At 50.1% G+C, this 18,785-nt stretch overlaps 1 protein-coding gene across 5 annotated transcripts in view; it reads left to right on the forward strand.

Moving 5' to 3' along the window:
* The window catches only part of KSR2 (kinase suppressor of ras 2), a 387,205-nt gene that overhangs the window by 275,504 nt on the left and 92,916 nt on the right, over positions 1–18,785 (forward strand). For all 5 annotated transcript variants that reach the window (XM_070627136.1, XM_070627133.1, XM_070627135.1 and 2 more), the window contains exons 6-7: positions 13,247–13,316; positions 16,272–16,355. In XM_070627136.1, coding sequence (XP_070483237.1) covers positions 13,247–13,316; positions 16,272–16,355 — 154 coding nt within the window. The remainder of the gene's footprint in view (positions 1–13,246; positions 13,317–16,271; positions 16,356–18,785) is intronic.

The raw sequence follows: 18,785 nt of genomic DNA on the forward strand, positions 1-18,785 counted from the left end.
GCATCTCTCTGCTCTGCTTTTCAAGGGTCTTGGCTTCCTTCTCAGGCAGGCCCTTCCCGCAGGTGGCCCCTGAGTGCTCAGCTGGGCAGCCCACCAGCTTAGCTACTCCTGGGGATAGAGGAGATCTTAAAAAAAAAAAAAAAAACCCAGGTCATTTTTTTGTGGGTTCTGATTGGCCCATCTTGGGTCACATGACTACCCCGAACCAATCTCAGTGGTCAAGGGGTTGGAACACTTTTGGACTCACTTGTCTGGGTCAAACCACTGCCCAGGACTGGAAGGGGGCTCAGCCTGCCCCGGACTCTAGGACTGAGATGCCAGAGGGGAGTTTCCCAAGGGAAAACCTGGCGGCTGTTACTAGAAGAAGAAGAAATGGGCTCCAGTGCCAAAGAGCCCTGTCCCTCGGATGGGCTGAGAGGGTCAAGCCAACACCCACCCCTACAACTCTCTTTGCTTCTCCTTCATGGTTGATGGAGGCCCTCTTTCCATCTGTCCAGTATTTAATCCCATCGTTATCAGGCTCTGGATCCAGGTCCCTTCCTGCCTCTTTGGGCAGGGAATCTTAGCTATAAAACTGCTGCCACTTAGAGCTGGATAATTCTTGTGATGGGATCTGTCCTGTGCATTGCAGGATATTCAACAGCATCCCTGGCCTCCACCCACTAGATACCAGTAGCACGCCTTCCCCAGTTGTGACCCCCCAAAAATGTCTCCAGATACTGCCAGATGTCCCCTGGGGGGCCACCGTCACCCACTTTTGAGAACCCCTAAATTAACAGAACCAAAATGAACGGTTTAGGTTAATGTGTTTCTCTATTCTCTGATCCACTAGGGGTTGAGCTAGTTTCACTCTTGGAAGCTTCCTTCCTTATCTCCAAGTTCTTGGAGGTCAGAATTCTCTGTATCCCCAATACTGACAACACTTTTCACTGATAAACCATGGCCCTGTTGCAGCAGAGGCCCCCTGTCTCAGTGGCCATACCCTCAGGGCTACCACATCAGGACCAGGACCTGTCACGTCTCCATCACCTTGGCCACACTTAGTGATGCTTTGGAATCTGGACACCTCGCCTTGACCTTGGAATCTTATCCATCACAAGGCTGTCTCCACCATGTCTGCCACCCACAGACAGTGTGACACCTCTTTGGGTGGCACTTTGAGCATCAAGGAACTGAGAGAGGGAGGGAGTCTGTTGCCTAACGTTCAGACCCAAGGATGTGAGCTGTCCTGGGTTTCTTAAAGTCAGACCGGGGTCTTTCACAGTAAGCTCGCTTGGTCTGTCCCCGCTGAGCCCACTCAGGCAGTAAATTCCATGGAACGACTGTGTGGGGAACTTCTCAGCAGCGCTTTGCTCTATGCACAATTAACTTCCATCGAACATTAGCTACAGGGTGGCTGCATAATTACAAAACACCACATTTCCACTGGGGGAGAGTTTCAGATCAGACAACTTCGAATGGCTCTGATTTAAGATCCATAAACTCAGTTCAAGGCAATAAATATGTAAGTAACTGATGATGTAGTGTGCGAGGAACTTAAGATCCATCCATCACAACGGGGCAAGCAAGGGCTATGGCCACGCTCTGAGAACAGGATGATAGGACAGGAATAAATGGCCAGCGGGACCTAGACAGTTCTGGCCTCCCCATAACTCGCCGCTGCTTCTCCATAGAGTCGTGGCCTCATTCCCCAAAGCATCCAGGTTTGTCTTCTCGGGCCAGGGGGAAGGGCCGCCTAGGAAGCCTGGAAATCTGCACTTGGGTTGCTCAAGGGGAAAGCTGCCTTTATTGCACACCTACTACATGCCTGGCACTTGCATCATATGCCAGTGCCCAGTTCTTAGGGAAACTCTGCAAGATGGGTTTTATCACTCCCATTTTTCAGAGGAGGAGATCCAAAGAGTGGAAGACACAAGAACTCACGAGGGCAGAAGCAGGATAGCGACTCAGGTCTGCAGCTGTCAATTAATTGCATCTTGTCCCTCTATCTCTTAGGCACAAAACAGGGTTTGGGCCCCTGGGCTGCCCGGATTGCAGACATGCAGGCCACAAATGCGTCTTTCGCCCATTTCTGGGTCCAGATGTCAACCCCAACTTGCAGATGCCAGCCTGTGGTCTGCATGCCCCCCACCTCCGCTCGCCCCACGCCTGTCACTGATACTGCTGTTTCTGTTGGTTTATTTCAACGTGAGACTATTTACAATTGAAATTGATGGAGCACAGGGCTGGCTGTTTTTCTCCCTTCACAGGGACATTTGCAGTGATGGCAGCGTGGGGCCTCTGTCTGTCAACTCTTGTTTTGTCCTCATTTAAGCCTGAGCCAGGCGCAGTAAGCCAGCCTCTTCCAATTAGCATTTTCCTTCGGGTCAAGGAGACAGGTCCTGTGTCTGTGTGGTCTGAGATGGCTCTGCCTGGCTGGCTGGGTCTCCAGGCTTCTCCAGGTCTCCAGGCTGCCTCTCCTCTTGCTCCAGGCTTCTCTCTCAGGAAGGGTGCACAAGAAGACCCCCTCGCTAGCTCTGCTGGTGGTCTCTCCTCCTTTCTAAATATCAAAAGAGAGACCAAAGGGCTTGGCAGTCAGGGAGACGTAGGATCAAATCCCAGAAGGATGCATAAAACAGACATAGCTGTGATGAAGAATCCATGAGCTAATGCAGATAAAACACTTAGGCCGGCTGTCCCCAAACTTGTCTGCCTATTTGTATCACCTGGAGACCTTGTAAAACTTTCAAAGCCAGGCGACAACCCAGCACAATTAAATCAAGGGTCAGCAAACTTTTTATTAAAGAGCCAGATAGTAAATATTTTAGGCTTTGTGGGCCATATGGTCTCTGTCGTGTCTGCTCAACTCTGCCCTTACAGTGCCAAAGCAGCTGTCGACAATGGGCGTGGCTGTGTGCCAATAAAACTTTATTTATAAAAAACAGCCGTGGGCCAGATTTGGTCCATTGACCTAGTTTGCTGACCCCTGAATTAAATCACAATGCTGGGGAGGGGCACAGGCCTCCGATGATTCCAGTAAGCTGACAATTTGGGGAACTACTGACTTGGCACTGCCTGGCTCGGGTTACCTATTATCATTAGGGCTGCCCTGCAGCTCAGAGAAGGTAAGTGATCACTCTGCTTGTCTGTTTTAAGCTCTCAGAGCCTCAGTTTGTTCATCTGTAAAATGGGATCGATACTAGACCTCGTTGAGAGGTGGCTGACAGGACTGAATGTGGAAATTGACGTGAATTGCATGTCTGCCCTCAAGTGGGGCTCCGTCCATGGCATCCATTCCAGGCAAGAGTCAGGAGGAGTTGAGGCTGTTCCAGGGTCCCAGCTCCAGTGGCTGGAGGAACTGTGGGGCCCTGGACAGACAGGCAAGTGGGGGAGAGGTCTGGGAGAGAAGGTGGTGGGCTCCATTTTGGGGCAGGTGCACTTCCTTTGCTCAGCCATCCCAGCTGAGGTCCCGGCCGCGGGTCAGAGCCTGAGTGGTGGGGCTGGAGGTGTGTGTGGGTGGGTGATCAGGGCAGAGTGGGGCTCCTGGCTTCCTGGGACCCCTGACTGGCCGGGGCCCTGCAGGGTTTGGAGAAGTGAAGCCTCCATTGTGAGGTTTGGGCTGCTGGGTTATTTTTGCTGGAGTTAGTAAGAAAAACCCTTCACCTCTCAGCTCTAAGCCAAACTCTGCACAAGACACTGAACACATAGAAGTGAGTTACTGGCTGCTCCTAGGCTAGGAGCTCACGATCAAGGGTGGTGATGGGGAGAACAGATACGCAAGCAGAGGCTCTCTGTATAACGAAGTGAGTGGCCCGAGAGGTAAGCACAGGATGCTACGGGAGGGGCACAGCAGGAGCATCCGGCCCTGTGCATTCAGGGAGGGCTTCCTGGAGGAGCTATGCCTGAGCTGGATCTTGGAGGAAGAGTTGGCCTGAGTCAGGCTAAGAGAAGTAAGGAAGGGCATGCAGAAGAATGTTCTAGACAGAGAGAATAGCATCTCTGAAGGTGGGAGGTGCAAAACAGCAATCTCTGGTGTGACTGTGACTCGGGGAGGGCTGGGCAGGGGCTGGGGACAGCTGTGGGGCCATCAGTGACTTTAAGCCCAGGACTAGCCCTTGGTGCTGTCTTAGTGCTTTCTCAGGCATGGGGGGCATTTCTTCCTCTGGCCTGGGGTCTGCATGTTCTTCCTCCTCTCCTGACCTCTCTTGGTCACTTATGTAGATACGAAGCTATAATGGAGGTCCTTGAGACCATGATTTTGGATACCCCATGCCCACGCCCAGGATGATGTTTAAGTGATCCACGCCCCCAGCTCCAGAAGCACCACCCCTATTTCCTTATTGATGATTTCTTTCCTGAGCACTTCCCAAACAGACCAAGCTGGATCCATTATCCTGATCAGATTCTTCTGGGTTTCTAGATTTTATTCCCTTTTTTATATTTGAAGGTTATTTTATTACAGGAAATGATTTTGACACTTCAGGATGAGCCCCTCCTCTTTCCAGTCCAGAGCAGTAAAATTATAACAAGGGGAATTCGAGGGGAAGCTTTTGGGTGGGGATACAGAGAGAGGAAAGAAAGATAGGTTTCCTAATAGGTCTCGTTTTTAGAATTGATAATTATGCCACGCCCCCTCCAATCTGTGGGGTGGTGTCTGGTGGAATTAGAGACCCACCGCCTCACTTTTCTTGTCTTGCCCCCCCCGATGGGCCCCGCTGCCCCCACACCCCCCGCACGCACACCTCACCTACTGTTAACATCTTGGACTCTCCATTTACCATCCTCAAAAGGAAGATGATTACTCGCGTGGTACCTGGGTCTCCCATTGTTTGGTTACGAGGTTAAAAATCCCCAATACACTTTAATAAATTCAGCAGTGAGCACATTATAAAATGTAATTAAATGCCTCAGCCATCTTCTCCTTCTTTACTGGCAGTGAAATTTAATTGAGGCCATCTGAGGGGGCTGAAATAAATCACAGGTGATGATTCCAGGATTTGCGTTTCTCCCTGGGAGAGGGTGTGATGTTATCACTGTCCACGCTTTTGATTTATAGAGAATTCAGGGGAATTCCAGCTTGGCACTTACCTGCCAGGACTCAGACACCAGGTGGTGACGGTCTTTTAAAGAGGGGAGAATTATTCTGGAGAGATTAACTACATTCTAGTTTTCCCACTAGATCCTGAAGGTGCATCCAGTGTGGCTTCACCATTTTTAAAAATTTTTAACCGGGCATGGGGAGGAGAACCATGATTGCAACTCTCTGTGATGTCTTCCCCTCACATCCTCTGCACTTCCTGCCTCTTGCCCCACATATCAGCCCTCTGTCTATTCTGCTGCTATTTGCTCAGTGCCCTCACTGCTCACCCGTCTTACCAGGGTAGGCTTCTACCTGGAGACACTCCCAGGAGGGCACTCTCTCTGTCTAGCCCCCTTGGCCATGACCAGCACCACCACTGCTCCAGTTGGAACTTACACATCCTCAAGGTCTTCTCTCTGCTTTGATAAAGTGACAACTGGATAATTGTATTAATTAGCCCAGACAGAAGGAGTGAGAGGAGAGAGTTAATTTTCTTTTCCCTCTGCCTTCATGAGCTGACATGGATTTCAGCAGTGGCATGTAATCAGAGTCATTGCCTCCTCATGGATTATTTTACCAAGAGACAGTGAGGGCTAGAAAGGACACAGGTTTGAGGTGAGACTAGTATGGGTTAGAATTCTGGCTGGGCTGCTTACAGTTCTAACTGTGCCTCGCTTCTCTCTTCTTCAAGTGGGCATTGAAGCAATACGCCCCACAGGGTGCTAGGATTAAGTGAGCAGAGGGGGTGACACCAAGTGGTCATGCACATTTTGGCTTGGAGAATGCAGGCCACTTGTCCAAGGATTCCCGCCATGTAAGTGGCAAAGTGGGTCTTCAACCCAAGTCTTCTGGCTCCAAAGAAAAACATCTTCCACATTGTATATGTATGTCAAATCATCCCGTTGTATGCTTTAGATCTTACATTTGTCCATCACACCTCAATAAAGCTGGGGAAAGAAAAGAAAAAAAAGAAATCTCTCTGCTAATCAGCCAAGGAAATGAGTTACAGAGCTCTAAATCAGGAGTTGGCACATTTTTTCTATAAAGGGCTAGGTAATAATTGTTTTTGGTTTGTGGGCCATATTGTTGCTGTCACAGTTACTCATCTCTGCTGGTGCCATGCGGAAGCAGTCACGGACGATACGTAAATGAGTGAGTGTGACTGTGTGCCAATCAAACTTTATTTATGATAGCAGGTGATGGGCTGGCTTTGGCCCGAGGGTCATCGTTTGCCAGCCTCCTCTCTAAATCATAGTCCATGGAGAGCTCTGTCGTGTTGTAACGTGTGTTAAGTCAGAGTGATGATGACAATGACAAAAACAATAATAACAATAATATGTTGGATGCTCAGCTGAGCCCTGTTCCAATTATATTACCCCACTTAATCCTCCTAGCCATCATATGAGGGTGCTATTTTGACCCCCTTTTTACAGGAAACAAAAGGAGACTCAGAGAGGTGAAAGTAGCCAAGGTCTGATAGCTAGTAGGTGGCAGAGCTGATGTCTGAATACAGGTCTGCTCCCTTCACAATCCCACACTCTGCTGGGCAAGTCAATGACCTGGAGGCCCTTTCTGTTCAGAGGTATGCTGCTCTGTCACCAAAGAAAGTCCACACTAGGCTAGTTTAAACCCCCATACATGTGAATTGGTCTGATCCTGATGCCTCCATTCCTGCAATATTCATATTTATAGGCACACAGCTTCCCCTTAGCCCTCTGTTTTGCATCAGTGCCACAGGGATCCCTCAGCATCTCCTCTGAATGGTCTCTTCCATCACCAGTGAGCCGCACTATCCTTGCTCACCCCTGGCATCTCTTTTCATTGTCAGTCCCCTCTGCCTTGTTTCTTCCCTGGTGACATGGCAGCCAGGCCACCCTCATCAACACCCTCACCAGTGCCAAGTGGCTCCCCGGACGCCTCCATAGCTATCACAGCCCCCAGCTGATGAAATCTGGATCTTGGGAAGTGGGACGTAGCTGTCTCATGGAAGAAAGGATGTCAAATACATGAAGAAACTCAATTTGGCCTTGAAGCATCACGGAGCTGTAACCTTTCGAGACAGCATATAATTAAAATACTTTTAGATCTGATATATTGGGATTGGATATTAAAGCAAATAAAGTTATTCTCTGCTATGTGAGAAATATGAGCAGCTTTCGTCAAGGATTGGTTGGCACCTTGGATAAATCAGTAGGATTTTAGCTGGCAACTGGCCTGTGACCCCAAAAGAAAAGTTTAATGGTCTAAGTTTTATTAGTTTCAGGTATCTTTGAGCCCAAAGAATCTGCTACTTGATTTGAATGAGGCACCATTGTTATCACTCAGTCTGTCGTGTCCCTGGGCTGGAAGCTTAAGGGCAGCTTGGAACTCCCATTTCATTTGTGGTGTTTCTGAGGGTGAGTTCTCCACCTAAAATGGAGTTATGGAGGGTAAATGAAATAATACGTCTAAAGCAGTTAATCTGGCTCCTGCCATGCAGTAGGTCCTCAATAGTTAGCTGTTACTATTAATAGCATTATGTGCTGGGAGGTCTTTGTCTCTCTGGAAACGTTTCAAGATGGGCTGGCTCCTCTTCTAGCCGAGAGGGATTAGAGACTCAGACCCTGGTGGGGTGGGGAGTTGGAGGATGGGGGAGGGTCAGGGGGCTGGACGGGGGGGGGGGGGGGGGGGTGGGGGGGTGGTTTCCTCTGGTTTTTGGTACAGGCTGCCGGGCTATTCTCCCTTCGGCCGCCAGAGGGAGCTCTTAAAAGTGGAAGGCCCCGCACCGCCTCCTGCCTCTGTTCTAACGTCCTTGGCGGGTCCCCTGGCCTTAAAACAAACCCCAAAGGCGGTACTGTTTCATTTCCCTGGTGGAATGTATCACTGTCAGAAATTGTCTTGGGATTTTATTTGTTTACTCATTTACTTTCTGACTCCCTCTTCTCGACTCTAAACTCAGAAAACTGTTCTGTTCACCATACCTCCAGTTCCTAAAACCGTACCTGGCACAGGATAGGTGCTGTATCCGTGTCCCATGGCTGCTGTAACACATTACCACAAACCCAGGGCCTTAAAACAACACGCATTCATTATCTGACAGTTCTGGAGCTCAGAAGTCCGAAATCAAGGTGTCTGCAGGGCTGGTTCCTTCTGAGGCTCCAGGGAGAATCCATTCTCTCGACTTTTCCAGATTCCGGAGGCTGCTGCATTCCTTGGCTGTTGGCCCTTTACCATCCCCAGAGCCAGCCATCGTCACATCTCTAACTCTGACCCTCCTGCCTCCCTCTTTCTCTTATAAGGACCCTTATGACTATAATGGGCCCACCTGGATAATGCCGGGTACCCTCCCCATCTCAAGACCCTTAATCCCATTTGCAAAATCTCCTTTTGCCTGTTAGGTAACATCCAGGTTCCAGGAATTAGGACGTGGATATCTTTGTGGGGGAAGGGGGCATTCTGCTCAACAAAATATTGACTGAATAACTGCGTGAGCGATAGAAGGAATGAACAGCGTACTCTTACACCACCTTCCAGGCCTCTGCAGCCCTTCTCCAAGCTTCAGAGGGTCGATGCTCATTGTTTTCTTTGTTTCCGAGACAGAGGAAGGAGGCGTGGACAGTATCGGAGGGCTGAACTCCATGGATCTGGAGGACAGTCTGGATTAGAAGAATCCAGGTTGTTCCTGTCTGTGGTTCAAATCCCAACTCAGTCACTTATTAGCTACAGACAATTGCTTATAGCTTCTAAGCTTCAGTGTTCCCATCTGTGAAATGGGGATGAAACTGGCTGCCGTTGACTGAGCCCCCACTCAATATTCAGCCTCTGAATTAAAAACCCCATTCCTGGCCTATCATTGCAGTGTGACCTTGGGCAAATGGCATGACTTCTTGATTTCCTTGGTGGTGGAATGGGTCTAATTCTAACAGCTGCCACATGACATGCAACCATCCATCGTAGTGAACGGATTAAATGAGGTCCTATCTGTAAAGGGCTCATTTGGCAGTAGCGCTTGGTACCCAGTAACACTCAACAAAAAGCGGATCTATTATTATTTTTCTTATTTCTTATTTTCTTCTTCTTCTTACATCTTTTCCTCCTATTCTTTTTCCTCCTCTTCCTTCACTCTATCACTGGTTTTTCCCTGGTGTCACTGTGTTAAATATTTTTTTTTTTTTAAAGATTTTATTTTTTCCTTTTTCTCCCCAACGCCCCCCGGTACACAGTTGTGTATTCTTCGTTGTGGGTTCCTCCAGTTGTGGCATGTGGGATGCTGCCTCAGCATGGTTTGATGAGCAGTGCCATGTCCGCGCCCAGGATTCGAACCCACAAAACACTGGGCCGCCTGCAGTGGAGCGCGCGAACTTAACCACTCGGCCACGGGGCCAGCCCCACTGTGTTAAATATTTTTAAGTGTTTTTCTCATGCCTGACTCCTCTGTTAGCCCGAGTCCCGTCTCCCAGGTCGGAGCCGCAGTTTTTCATTTTAGAGCTCTATGTAGTGGGATGCTTTATTCCTGTCGAGGCTTCTGTTTGTCTATCTGGCTATCAAGGTGGTTTCAAGGACCCAGGTGGCTGCTCTCTCCCCATTGTTGATGGAGGCACTTCCGAGAGGGCATCGACAGCCAGACCTATAGAACACAGGAACCATCTTTCTCTCTAACACTTTCCCTTTCCATGTACTGCAAATGAAAATATCCAAGAAGCGAAGTCTATTATTCTACTCCTGGGACCCAAGGCACCGGGGAGGCCCACAACTCTGCCTCCGTGCCTGCGTGACTCCTTATCAGAAAATTAGAGTAGAAAAGAAGCTTTTGTTCAGCCATGGAGACATCTTAATAGGCGCTTTGATTGTTAAACAGAAGTTTCTGTATCAGTTTAATTGCTGTAAATGCTGTTTGCCTTCTCTGTTATGATAAAGCTTGGATTTTCATAGATTTTCCCCCTTCCCTTTAAACCGTTTTCCTTTGCTTGAAGACTTGCACTGGCAAATTTAATGAAATCCGAACGAAGAAAGGAAAAAGATCTGGAAGTTCAAATCTTCACACCCACGTACACAGCCGTGTGGAGGTTATTATTGCTCGAGACTAATGATGCTGCAGCCGCTTAATGTAATTGACAGAACTCACCCCTTCAACCAGATATTGGGAAATGAATCCCAACTACTAAACTTAATTACTTCTAGTTTTTTTGAGAAGGTGCTGTAATTGAGAATAACAGAGTAACTAGGATATGAATCTAACAGTGAGAGGTGCTTATAATGAAAGATTTGTTCTCTGCTGACTTGAGCTTCAGAAGTACCATCTCGGGTTTTTTTGGCGAGGGATGGGGTGGAGAGGTGGCTAGAGAAATGAGAAACATTCAGACCAGGGTTCTCAACCTCGGCACTGTAGATATTTGGGGCTGGGGTATAGATGTTTCTTTGATGTGGGGGTCTGTCCTGTGATTGTAGGATGTTGAGCAGCATGCCTGGCCTCAACCCATTAGATGCCAGTAGTATTCCCCACCACCCCCAGCGTGACAACCAAAAATATCTCCGGGCATTGCCAAATGTCCCCTGGGGGGGCAAAAAGCCCCTGGTGCAGGGGCTTTTGGAGAACTTGCAAACAATTGCAGACTTACTCCTTAAAGTTCTGCTAGTGCTTGGCTGTGTGACTTTTAGCAAGGCACTGGACCTCTCTGAGCTCCTGGATCTTCCTTGGCAGTGTGGGAATAATGAGAATAATGGCTGCATAGAGGCATAGCTTCCAGGTAGAAACTGCACAGAATAACACCTAACACATATTGAGTGATTGATAAACTCAGTGTTTCTATTATAGTACTCTTGGATTCAGCAAATGTATATTAAGTACTTACTTTGCCCAGGCACTATGCTATAAGGCAAGGATGCAGAGATAAAGATGTGGTCCCTGTCCTTGCAGGAATGGCAAATATATGCAGACTCATTGGTACTTCCTTATTCTTCATCCATGGCAGACATTGTTAATCAATCTTGGCACTCTTTCCATCGAGCCTCAGAATCCTTCTCAACACACCTTTCTAGACAGCCACTACTAATGTCCCATGAGATGAAGCCTTTTGGCACTCCTGGTTTTGTAGATTCCCCAGGAGGAGGCTGTGTGTCTGAGCTAACCCTTCCTCTCCAGCACAGCCGGCCCCCCTCCTGCCACCCTCGGCACTGGAGAAAATGTTTTAAGGAGTTAGCAGGTAACATCCTTCCTCCCAAATCTGACTTCAGTCCCCAAAGGAGATAGGAATGGAAAGAATGTGCACTCTCTCTCTCTTCAAATTGTTATTCTTTCTTGTCTTTTTTGGTTTCCCTCAGAAACTGAAACAAGTAAGAAAATGAGCTTGGATGTGATGACAGTTCATTTTTAGTTAAACTAGAGGAAATTCCACTGGCTATGACTCTGATTTATCTATCATGCTGTCTCCCTCTTGGGTTCTCTCTGCCACACGGGGCTTGGAAAATCATTAGCTCCCCCAGAAAGGGGCCCAGTTCTACAAGGGCAGAATTGGGGTTTCTGGAAGCAGCTTTCAGATGGCTGCCGATGGTGTCATTAGAGAGAAGAGAGGAGTGAATGGGTTGGGGGTTAAATGCTCCCTGATCGGTTCAGACATGCCCAGCTCCCCGGTGAGCTCGCCACTCCATAACAATTGCTGTGAAAAATGAGACGTGCATTTGAGCTCCGAACACAGCGAGCTGGCTCCATCCATCTGGCCTGAGAAATGCGAGCTGGCGTGTGGGTCAGCCACTTGCTTCTTCTCTCCCTAGCTGGTGGAGACTTCACAGGCAGCACTGGTTCATTTCCGCGTTGTTTCACACCTCTCTGGAGCCTTCAAGGCCTATGAGGAGGGGGTGCGGGCTGCTGGACAGTAGAGTGGAGCTGGGGGCTGGTGCTCAAGGTCTGCAGAAGTCCTGGGGCTCAGTCACGGGTGGAGTAAGAGTGCAGGGGGCTGGGATGTAGCCTAAGGCATGAAAGAAAAGACCAGATGGGGACAGGCACCTAGTGTGAGGTCTGTGTGATTTATTATTCCCTCCTCATTCCCATTCATCCCTCAGTCCATCCATGCATTCATCTATCCAGCCAGCCCTCCCTCCATCCATCCACCAATCCATCCACCTACCTAGCCATCTGCCCATCTACCCACTCATCTGCCCATCCACCGACCCATCCAACCATTCATCCAGTCACCTATCCAAACATCCATCCACCAATCCATCCACCTACCTAGCCATCTGTCTATCTACCCACTCATCTGTCCATCCACTGACCCATCCAACCATTCATCCAGCCACCTATCCAAACATCCATCCATCCATCCATCCATCCAAGCATCTATCCATCCATCTATCCATCCATCCATCCATCCATGTACCCACCCACCCATCCCTCCACCTACCAATTCATCTACTCATCCATCTATCCATCCATCCATCCAACCACTCATCCATCCATTCATCAATCCACCCACTTATTCTAGTGTGAGTTCAGGTGTTTGGATGTATTTTAAATAGTTACCTACAATACACAGAAAGTGATAACGGTTTTCCATATAGAGTTTGCTTTTAAAATAAATGTATGTAAACAAAAAAAATGAGTCAACTTAACGTATTAAGTAAACAATTTTAGGGTTTGTACAGGAGCATGACAAAATTTAGGAAGCGGTATTTGACTGGCGTTTGGAATCTACAGCATTGGAACTTTGCATGCAAGGGCGCATGCTCTAGAGCCCCTCAAGCCTGGAGTCACAGCTGCTGTGCAGTCTACACGGTTTATGCCCTTGAGCAAACGACATCCTCTCTCCAAGCCTCAGTTTCCTCATCCGTAAGGGTCAGATGCTAACAACCCCTGTCCTCAGGGTTGTTTTGAGGATTTAAGGAGCTAAGGTGTGTGAGTCACTTAGCGCGTGCCTGGCCCACACTCTGCACTCTGCAAATGGAAGTGATGCTCGATGTTATTCTTTCCACAGCTGACTGCTTTCAAGGCACGCCCCGGCTGCCCTGCCCCGGGGACCTTGTGTGGGTTAAGATAACACAAGTTAAACCAGTGTTCTTCTTGGCTTTGCTTTAGCAAGTGAAGGCAAGCAGTGTCCTTCCTGAAGCCAGGGAACCTCCCTCCTCCTCCCAGGGCTTGGCCGGAGGCCCCCCCCACCCCCAGCCTCCGACCCTCCGTGTAACAGGCTCTTCTCCTCTCTTCTCTCCCTGCAGACACACTGTCTGTGCCGCGCTGGTCCCCGCAGATCCCTCGCAGAGACCTCGGCAACTCCATCAAGCACAGGTAGGCTGGATTCCTGTGTGTATTGGGGCCCATCTGCCAGCACGGTGAGGGCTGGGGGCTCTGGCCCCTGGGGTGGGGAAGGCCTGGGCAGAGTGTTTCACTCCAGCTCCTATGTCACCATTCTCTCTCCTCTGCTAGGGTGAACCTCAATTTGGCAGGGGACTGACATCTCGGCTTCTTATTATCCTGGCCCTTATAAAATTAGCACATAGTGGTTGAAAGCCAGGCCTTTGGAGTCAGATTGACCTGTGTTGCGATCCCAGGTAGTAAAGCTTTGCAACCTTGAAAGAGTTGCTTAACCTCTCTGAGACTCAATTTTCTCATCAAACAATTCTGCCTACTCATAGAGTGGTGGTGAGGATTAAATGAGATAATGTATTAAGGTATTAAGCAGAGGGCCTAGCAAATAATAACCATGCAACAAACAGCGCCATTGTTCAGAGAAATGCTTTACGTCCTAATTTGGGGTCCCTCCACCCAGAAAACACAAGATTGCAGGCTGAACTCAGAGGTGCTCACTCTGCTGAGATGGAGGGCAGCCCAGGGCTCCAGCCCGGTTGGGTGCACGGGACAGCCTCTCCAGGGGCACACCTGCCCTTTTCAGGAGGGAGATTTGTGTCTACTAGTCACCCCTTATAAGAAGTTCTTTAACTTTCCACAGGTTGCCTCATTATCCTCACAAACTCAGTGGGGTAAGTTGCGCAAGTGTGGTCATGCCCATTTGACAGATAGGGAAACCGAGGCCCTGGCCGATTAAGTGATGGGTCTACAAGCTAGTGAACCTCAGCACTTTGGACACCGCTGCTGAGAGTGTTCTCTGCACCGAGGCCTCTGTGAACCAGCTGAGGGACTTGCTCACTCATTCATGGATCCTTCCCGCTGGTGCTGGTGGAGAATTTCTGTGCAGGGCTGCAGCACGGAGCCCGGCGGAAGGCCTGCGCCCTTGGGGAGCTCGCAGTCTAGTGGAGGGTTAGACGGTTAACAGACCATGACAGTACGGAGGGAGCAGGGCTATTAGGGAGTGACACCAGGGGCAGACACATGACCGTAGCTGGGGGCGAGGTGGCAATGAGCACAGGCTCCCAGAATGGCATCTCGTCAACAGTTTTTGAAAGAAATATGTTGACAGAATAGTCCTTAAGACTCAAATGAGAAAACAGTGGAGGAAGCAGTGAGAAATACGCGAGAGATACGTCAATGGTCAGGCGGTGAGATGCAGGGACAAAGGCATCAAAAAGAAGGGCCTTTTTTTGGTTTGCTTTCGCACTGTCCCCTGGCTCAGCTCCACCCCTGGATTGGCCACACTCCTGGATCAGCCACACCCCCCGCCTTGGCTCCACCCTCATTGGCCACACCCTTGGATTGGCCACACCCCCAGCTCTGCTCCACTGGGTTGGCCCCGCCCCTGGCTCCGCCCCACCCTCAGGCTCTCGCACGTGGTGTTAGACTGGGTGGTACCTCAGATTTAAACGCTGATGCCCAGAGGAGGGAAACGACCTGCTGGTCTTGGGCATCAGGAACGTCTTCTTAGAGGTGCTTGGACTTGGGATGTCCTGTAACGCTTCAGTCTCACCCTGTGTTTCTCCCCGAGCTCGATCCCGGGAGGGAGAGACCGGAACTCATCCCACCGCTGGTGAAGAAATGAAATTAAAATCCCATCCTGTCCGCTGTCCTCACAGTCACCTCAGCCGGAGTTTGGGAAGAGGGAGAGCTGGGGATGGGAAGGGGCTAGAAAGGAGAGAGCGCGTCCACCTACCACTCCTGCTGCCTCCATTCCTGCATTGCTGGCTGGCCGGTGGATCACAAGCCAACTCGCCATCCCCCAGAGATGCCAAATCCTGCAAAACAGACCCCACCAAACTCACTGGCCTGGCGGAAGGGGCAGAAAGGGGCTCAACCACCCCCCGACCCCCATCCAAAACTGGAGAGGGATTTTCTTGGTCGCAAGAGTCTCTGTTCAGAATATTGCTATTTGCTCAGATGTGAGCAGGCTTTGCGCTACGGCTCATTCCGTTTAGAGAGTGACTGACCCAAATCAGGCAAGATGGCACAGCAGAGGGACGCAGGCTTGCCCTCAAAATTCTCAGGCACCAAGTTACATAATCACTTCCAATTTTCGTTTTGACACCGAGGCAATGGAGATTAGATACAACTCCTGCTGAAGGTGACAGAAATTGAAAATGAAAATTACCTCCGACCTGGCAACCTTCAGTCCTTTCCCTGGGCCCAGCCCTGCCGCTCCCCACCCGGTATCTCCTGGGGAGGAAAGCACCCCAGCAGTAGTGGGGGGCCCGGGAAGTTAATGTAATGCACTCTGTTCCCACTGGTTCCCCGCTGTATATCAGAGGCCTCCAGATGGCCTATGTTTGCAGCGAGCGTGGTGGTTGGGGAGGGAGGTGAGCTGATGGTCTGGAAAGGGTTGCACTTCAGAGGATTCTGCAACTAAAGTTGGGGGTGTCAGCTTCCCAGGTGACATGGTGGGGAAGGGCTCAGCCAGATTCCCTGGGGGCCCCACCTTGTTTTTTGGTTCTCTGAGGACAGTTCCAGCCCCATCCGTTGGTCTGTCCCAGAACTGAACTTGGCACACAGTAGCCCCCAGGCAATATTCGTTGACTGAATGAATGACTGTCATGAATGTTCAGGTAATAATATAGTCACAACTCAGTTCTGTGAGCGCTTACTATGTGCCAGGTGCTGTGGGGAGCCATTGACATGCGTGACCTCATTTAATCCACCCAACAGCCTATGAAGTGAGTACAGTTGTTATCCCCACTTTACAGATGAGGAGACTGAGGCTCCCATGGTTTACGCAACTTGATGAAGCCAAATATCTCAGAAGCAGCAGGACCGGAATCCAGGGCCCATCCAGTGCTTCAACCCTTCAAGTGGTTCATCCTTCTAGAGATAGGCCAGTCACCATTGCCTTGCCCTTGAACATTTTCTGTCTCTTTTCAGGTTTTCCACCAAGTACTGGATGTCTCAGACCTGCACAGTCTGCGGGAAAGGGATGCTTTTCGGCCTCAAGTGTAAAAACTGCAAGTAAGTGGCTGTGCCCGAAAGTGACTTTGGGATGTCAGCGAGAGCCACCCTGGGCCCTGAAATAGCTTCTGGGGGTCTGGTTTCTTGACTCTCAGAGAGTTGCTTGCTCTGCTTTTCAGAAACGTGTCCTAAGTGAGCCTCCACGTTTGGGTACGGGGTCAAGGAGAGCAATCCCGAATAAGAATCGGAGCTGATAGATGGTGCTAGAAATGCATGCTGCTGTCTGTGGAGGCACAGCGGTACCTTGCATTTTCAGAGCAACTACGATCAGGGCTTGGTTCTTGAGTCGACCAAATAGTAAATATTTTAGGCTTTGTGGGCCATGGGGTCTCCGCCGTGTAGTTCAAAAAGCAGCCATAGACAATAATACATAAACAAATGGACATGACAAATTTACTTGTTCCTATAAAATCTTAGTTACAAAGGCAGGCTGTGGCAGCTTTGGCCCTAAGTTAGAGATTGCAAAGCCCTCTTCTCCTTTCTTCTTTCTCCTCACGGTACCTCTCTGAGAGCGAGGAAAGGTGTTATGATTCTCCCCATTTTACAAATGTGAAAGCTGAGTCTCAGCAAGGAGAAGTCACTTGCCTGAGGTCACACAGCTAGGAAGTGTCGCTCAGGACTTGAACCCTGACCTCCTAACTCCTGTCCTTTCTGTGGCATCATGTTGGTCTCAAGTTCTGTGGAGAAGGCCGGACCGCACAAGTCCCCCATTTCCCCCCACTTCCACACACCCCTTCCAGGTGACGGCTGGCAAAAGGTAGAGAGGCAGGAGAAAACTGTGAGACCCCACATGGACTCGGGAGTCAGACTAAGATGGGTTCACATCCTGGCTCTGCGACTCTCTAGCTGTGTGACCTTGGGCCAGTCACCTCACACTTCTGTTCCTGGTATTTTTATCTGCCTGAGAGGAATATTCATCACAGCTACCTGATGTGGGGGTGAGCACGCAGTAAGGGACACAGCCGGGTGCCAGGCTCAGAGTTCTGTCTTCCCTCAAAGGTTGCAAATGCCTTTCTGTCTGACCTCCCTTTCTCCTTCCGCGAACGTGTGTTAAATACCCCCACTGTCCAATTACCATAAAATAGTCCATGACGTTCGCCCGTATGGAAGCGTTACAAATGAATGGGTACCCGTTTGCCTTATAGAAATACCTCTTTTACTTTAACAGCTTGTAGAAACCCTTTCTTTCCCCTCTAGCCTTGCTCTTCCTTGTCCAGCCCAGGCTGGGAACCCTCATCTGGGCTGCTCACGCCTCCCCACCTCCCTGGCCCGTGGTGGAGGTAGGAGAGCAGCAGGGGGGCGGGCTCGCTCTCCCAGCCACGATGTCTCACCTGTGTAACGCAGGTACGCCTGAGCTCCCTTCCCTCCTGGAGATGTGGAGGATTAGCTGGTCCCAGCTCCTAAAGGGTCTAAACTCCATGGCACAAGGGGAGGCAGGGCAGTGACGACTAAGCCTCAGCGTGGAGGCCTCCATCCCTCACCTTGGTCTTCCATAGACCCGAGCTCTCAGGTGAGCCCCCAGGATGGCGGCCCCTGGTCTTTCAGACTCAGAGAGGCCCAAGGCCAGGCCCTCGAGTCCGCTCCGGGGCACCGCTGGGTGGGTAGTCCCACCGTGTTCTGAGGTGGGGCGAGGGAGGGAGCCGGCAGCTTTCACATCCTCTTACCTGCAGAGCCGAGGCTTTGAAGTCAGGTAATTAGGTGACAGGGACGCAGCCAGGAGTCAGCGAGGCTGAACGCTTCCTGAGCTGTTTTAATTTTCAGCGCTGGAGGCAGAACTCTGAGGCGGCCGTGGCTGCTGCTCTCTGTTCTAGAAGTAACGAGCAAAGGCTCAGACCTTGCCAAGGGTAGGGGGAGGAGGCAGGGGAGGGAGGGGGACTTGGAGGAGGGCAGTGGCTGCAAGGAACACAGAAGCAGCCAGAACTGAGTCTGAGGCCCAGCTCCATGGCTGAACACCCTGTGTGAGCTTCAGCAAGAGACGTGTCATCTCGGGGCTCAGTTTCCTTTTCTGCAAAGTGGGCAGATACTAGCGCCCACTCGTGGGCTGTTGGAAGAGTCAGTGAAATCTCCTTGCCCTGGGTTAACACAGGATGTTTTAGCAAAGGACATCCCACCTCACTCCACCTTGTGCAAAAACGGCCCCTGGGTGTGTAAGAGGCAGAATTCAAACCCAGCCGTGGTTGAATGGCACCGCTGATCTCGCCAATTTGCTCAGCCCTTAGAAAAACTTGCAACATGGTGAAAGCAGACAGAGTCTGTGGCTGCTCCAAACTTCCGGCGCGCTTCGGGAATTTGGACCTTGTATAACAACAGTGGAGTTAGAGCTCTCTTCAGTACATAATCATGAGCGTGAATTACTCACATCACCAGCTGAAGTTTGAACTCACTCTTCTATGAACAAAATCCTGCAGTTTTTGCATTAATTATAGTGAG

Source organism: Equus przewalskii, chromosome 7 (assembly GCF_037783145.1).
Source record: "Equus przewalskii isolate Varuska chromosome 7, EquPr2, whole genome shotgun sequence".
Classification (NCBI taxonomy): domain Eukaryota; kingdom Metazoa; phylum Chordata; class Mammalia; order Perissodactyla; family Equidae; genus Equus; species Equus przewalskii.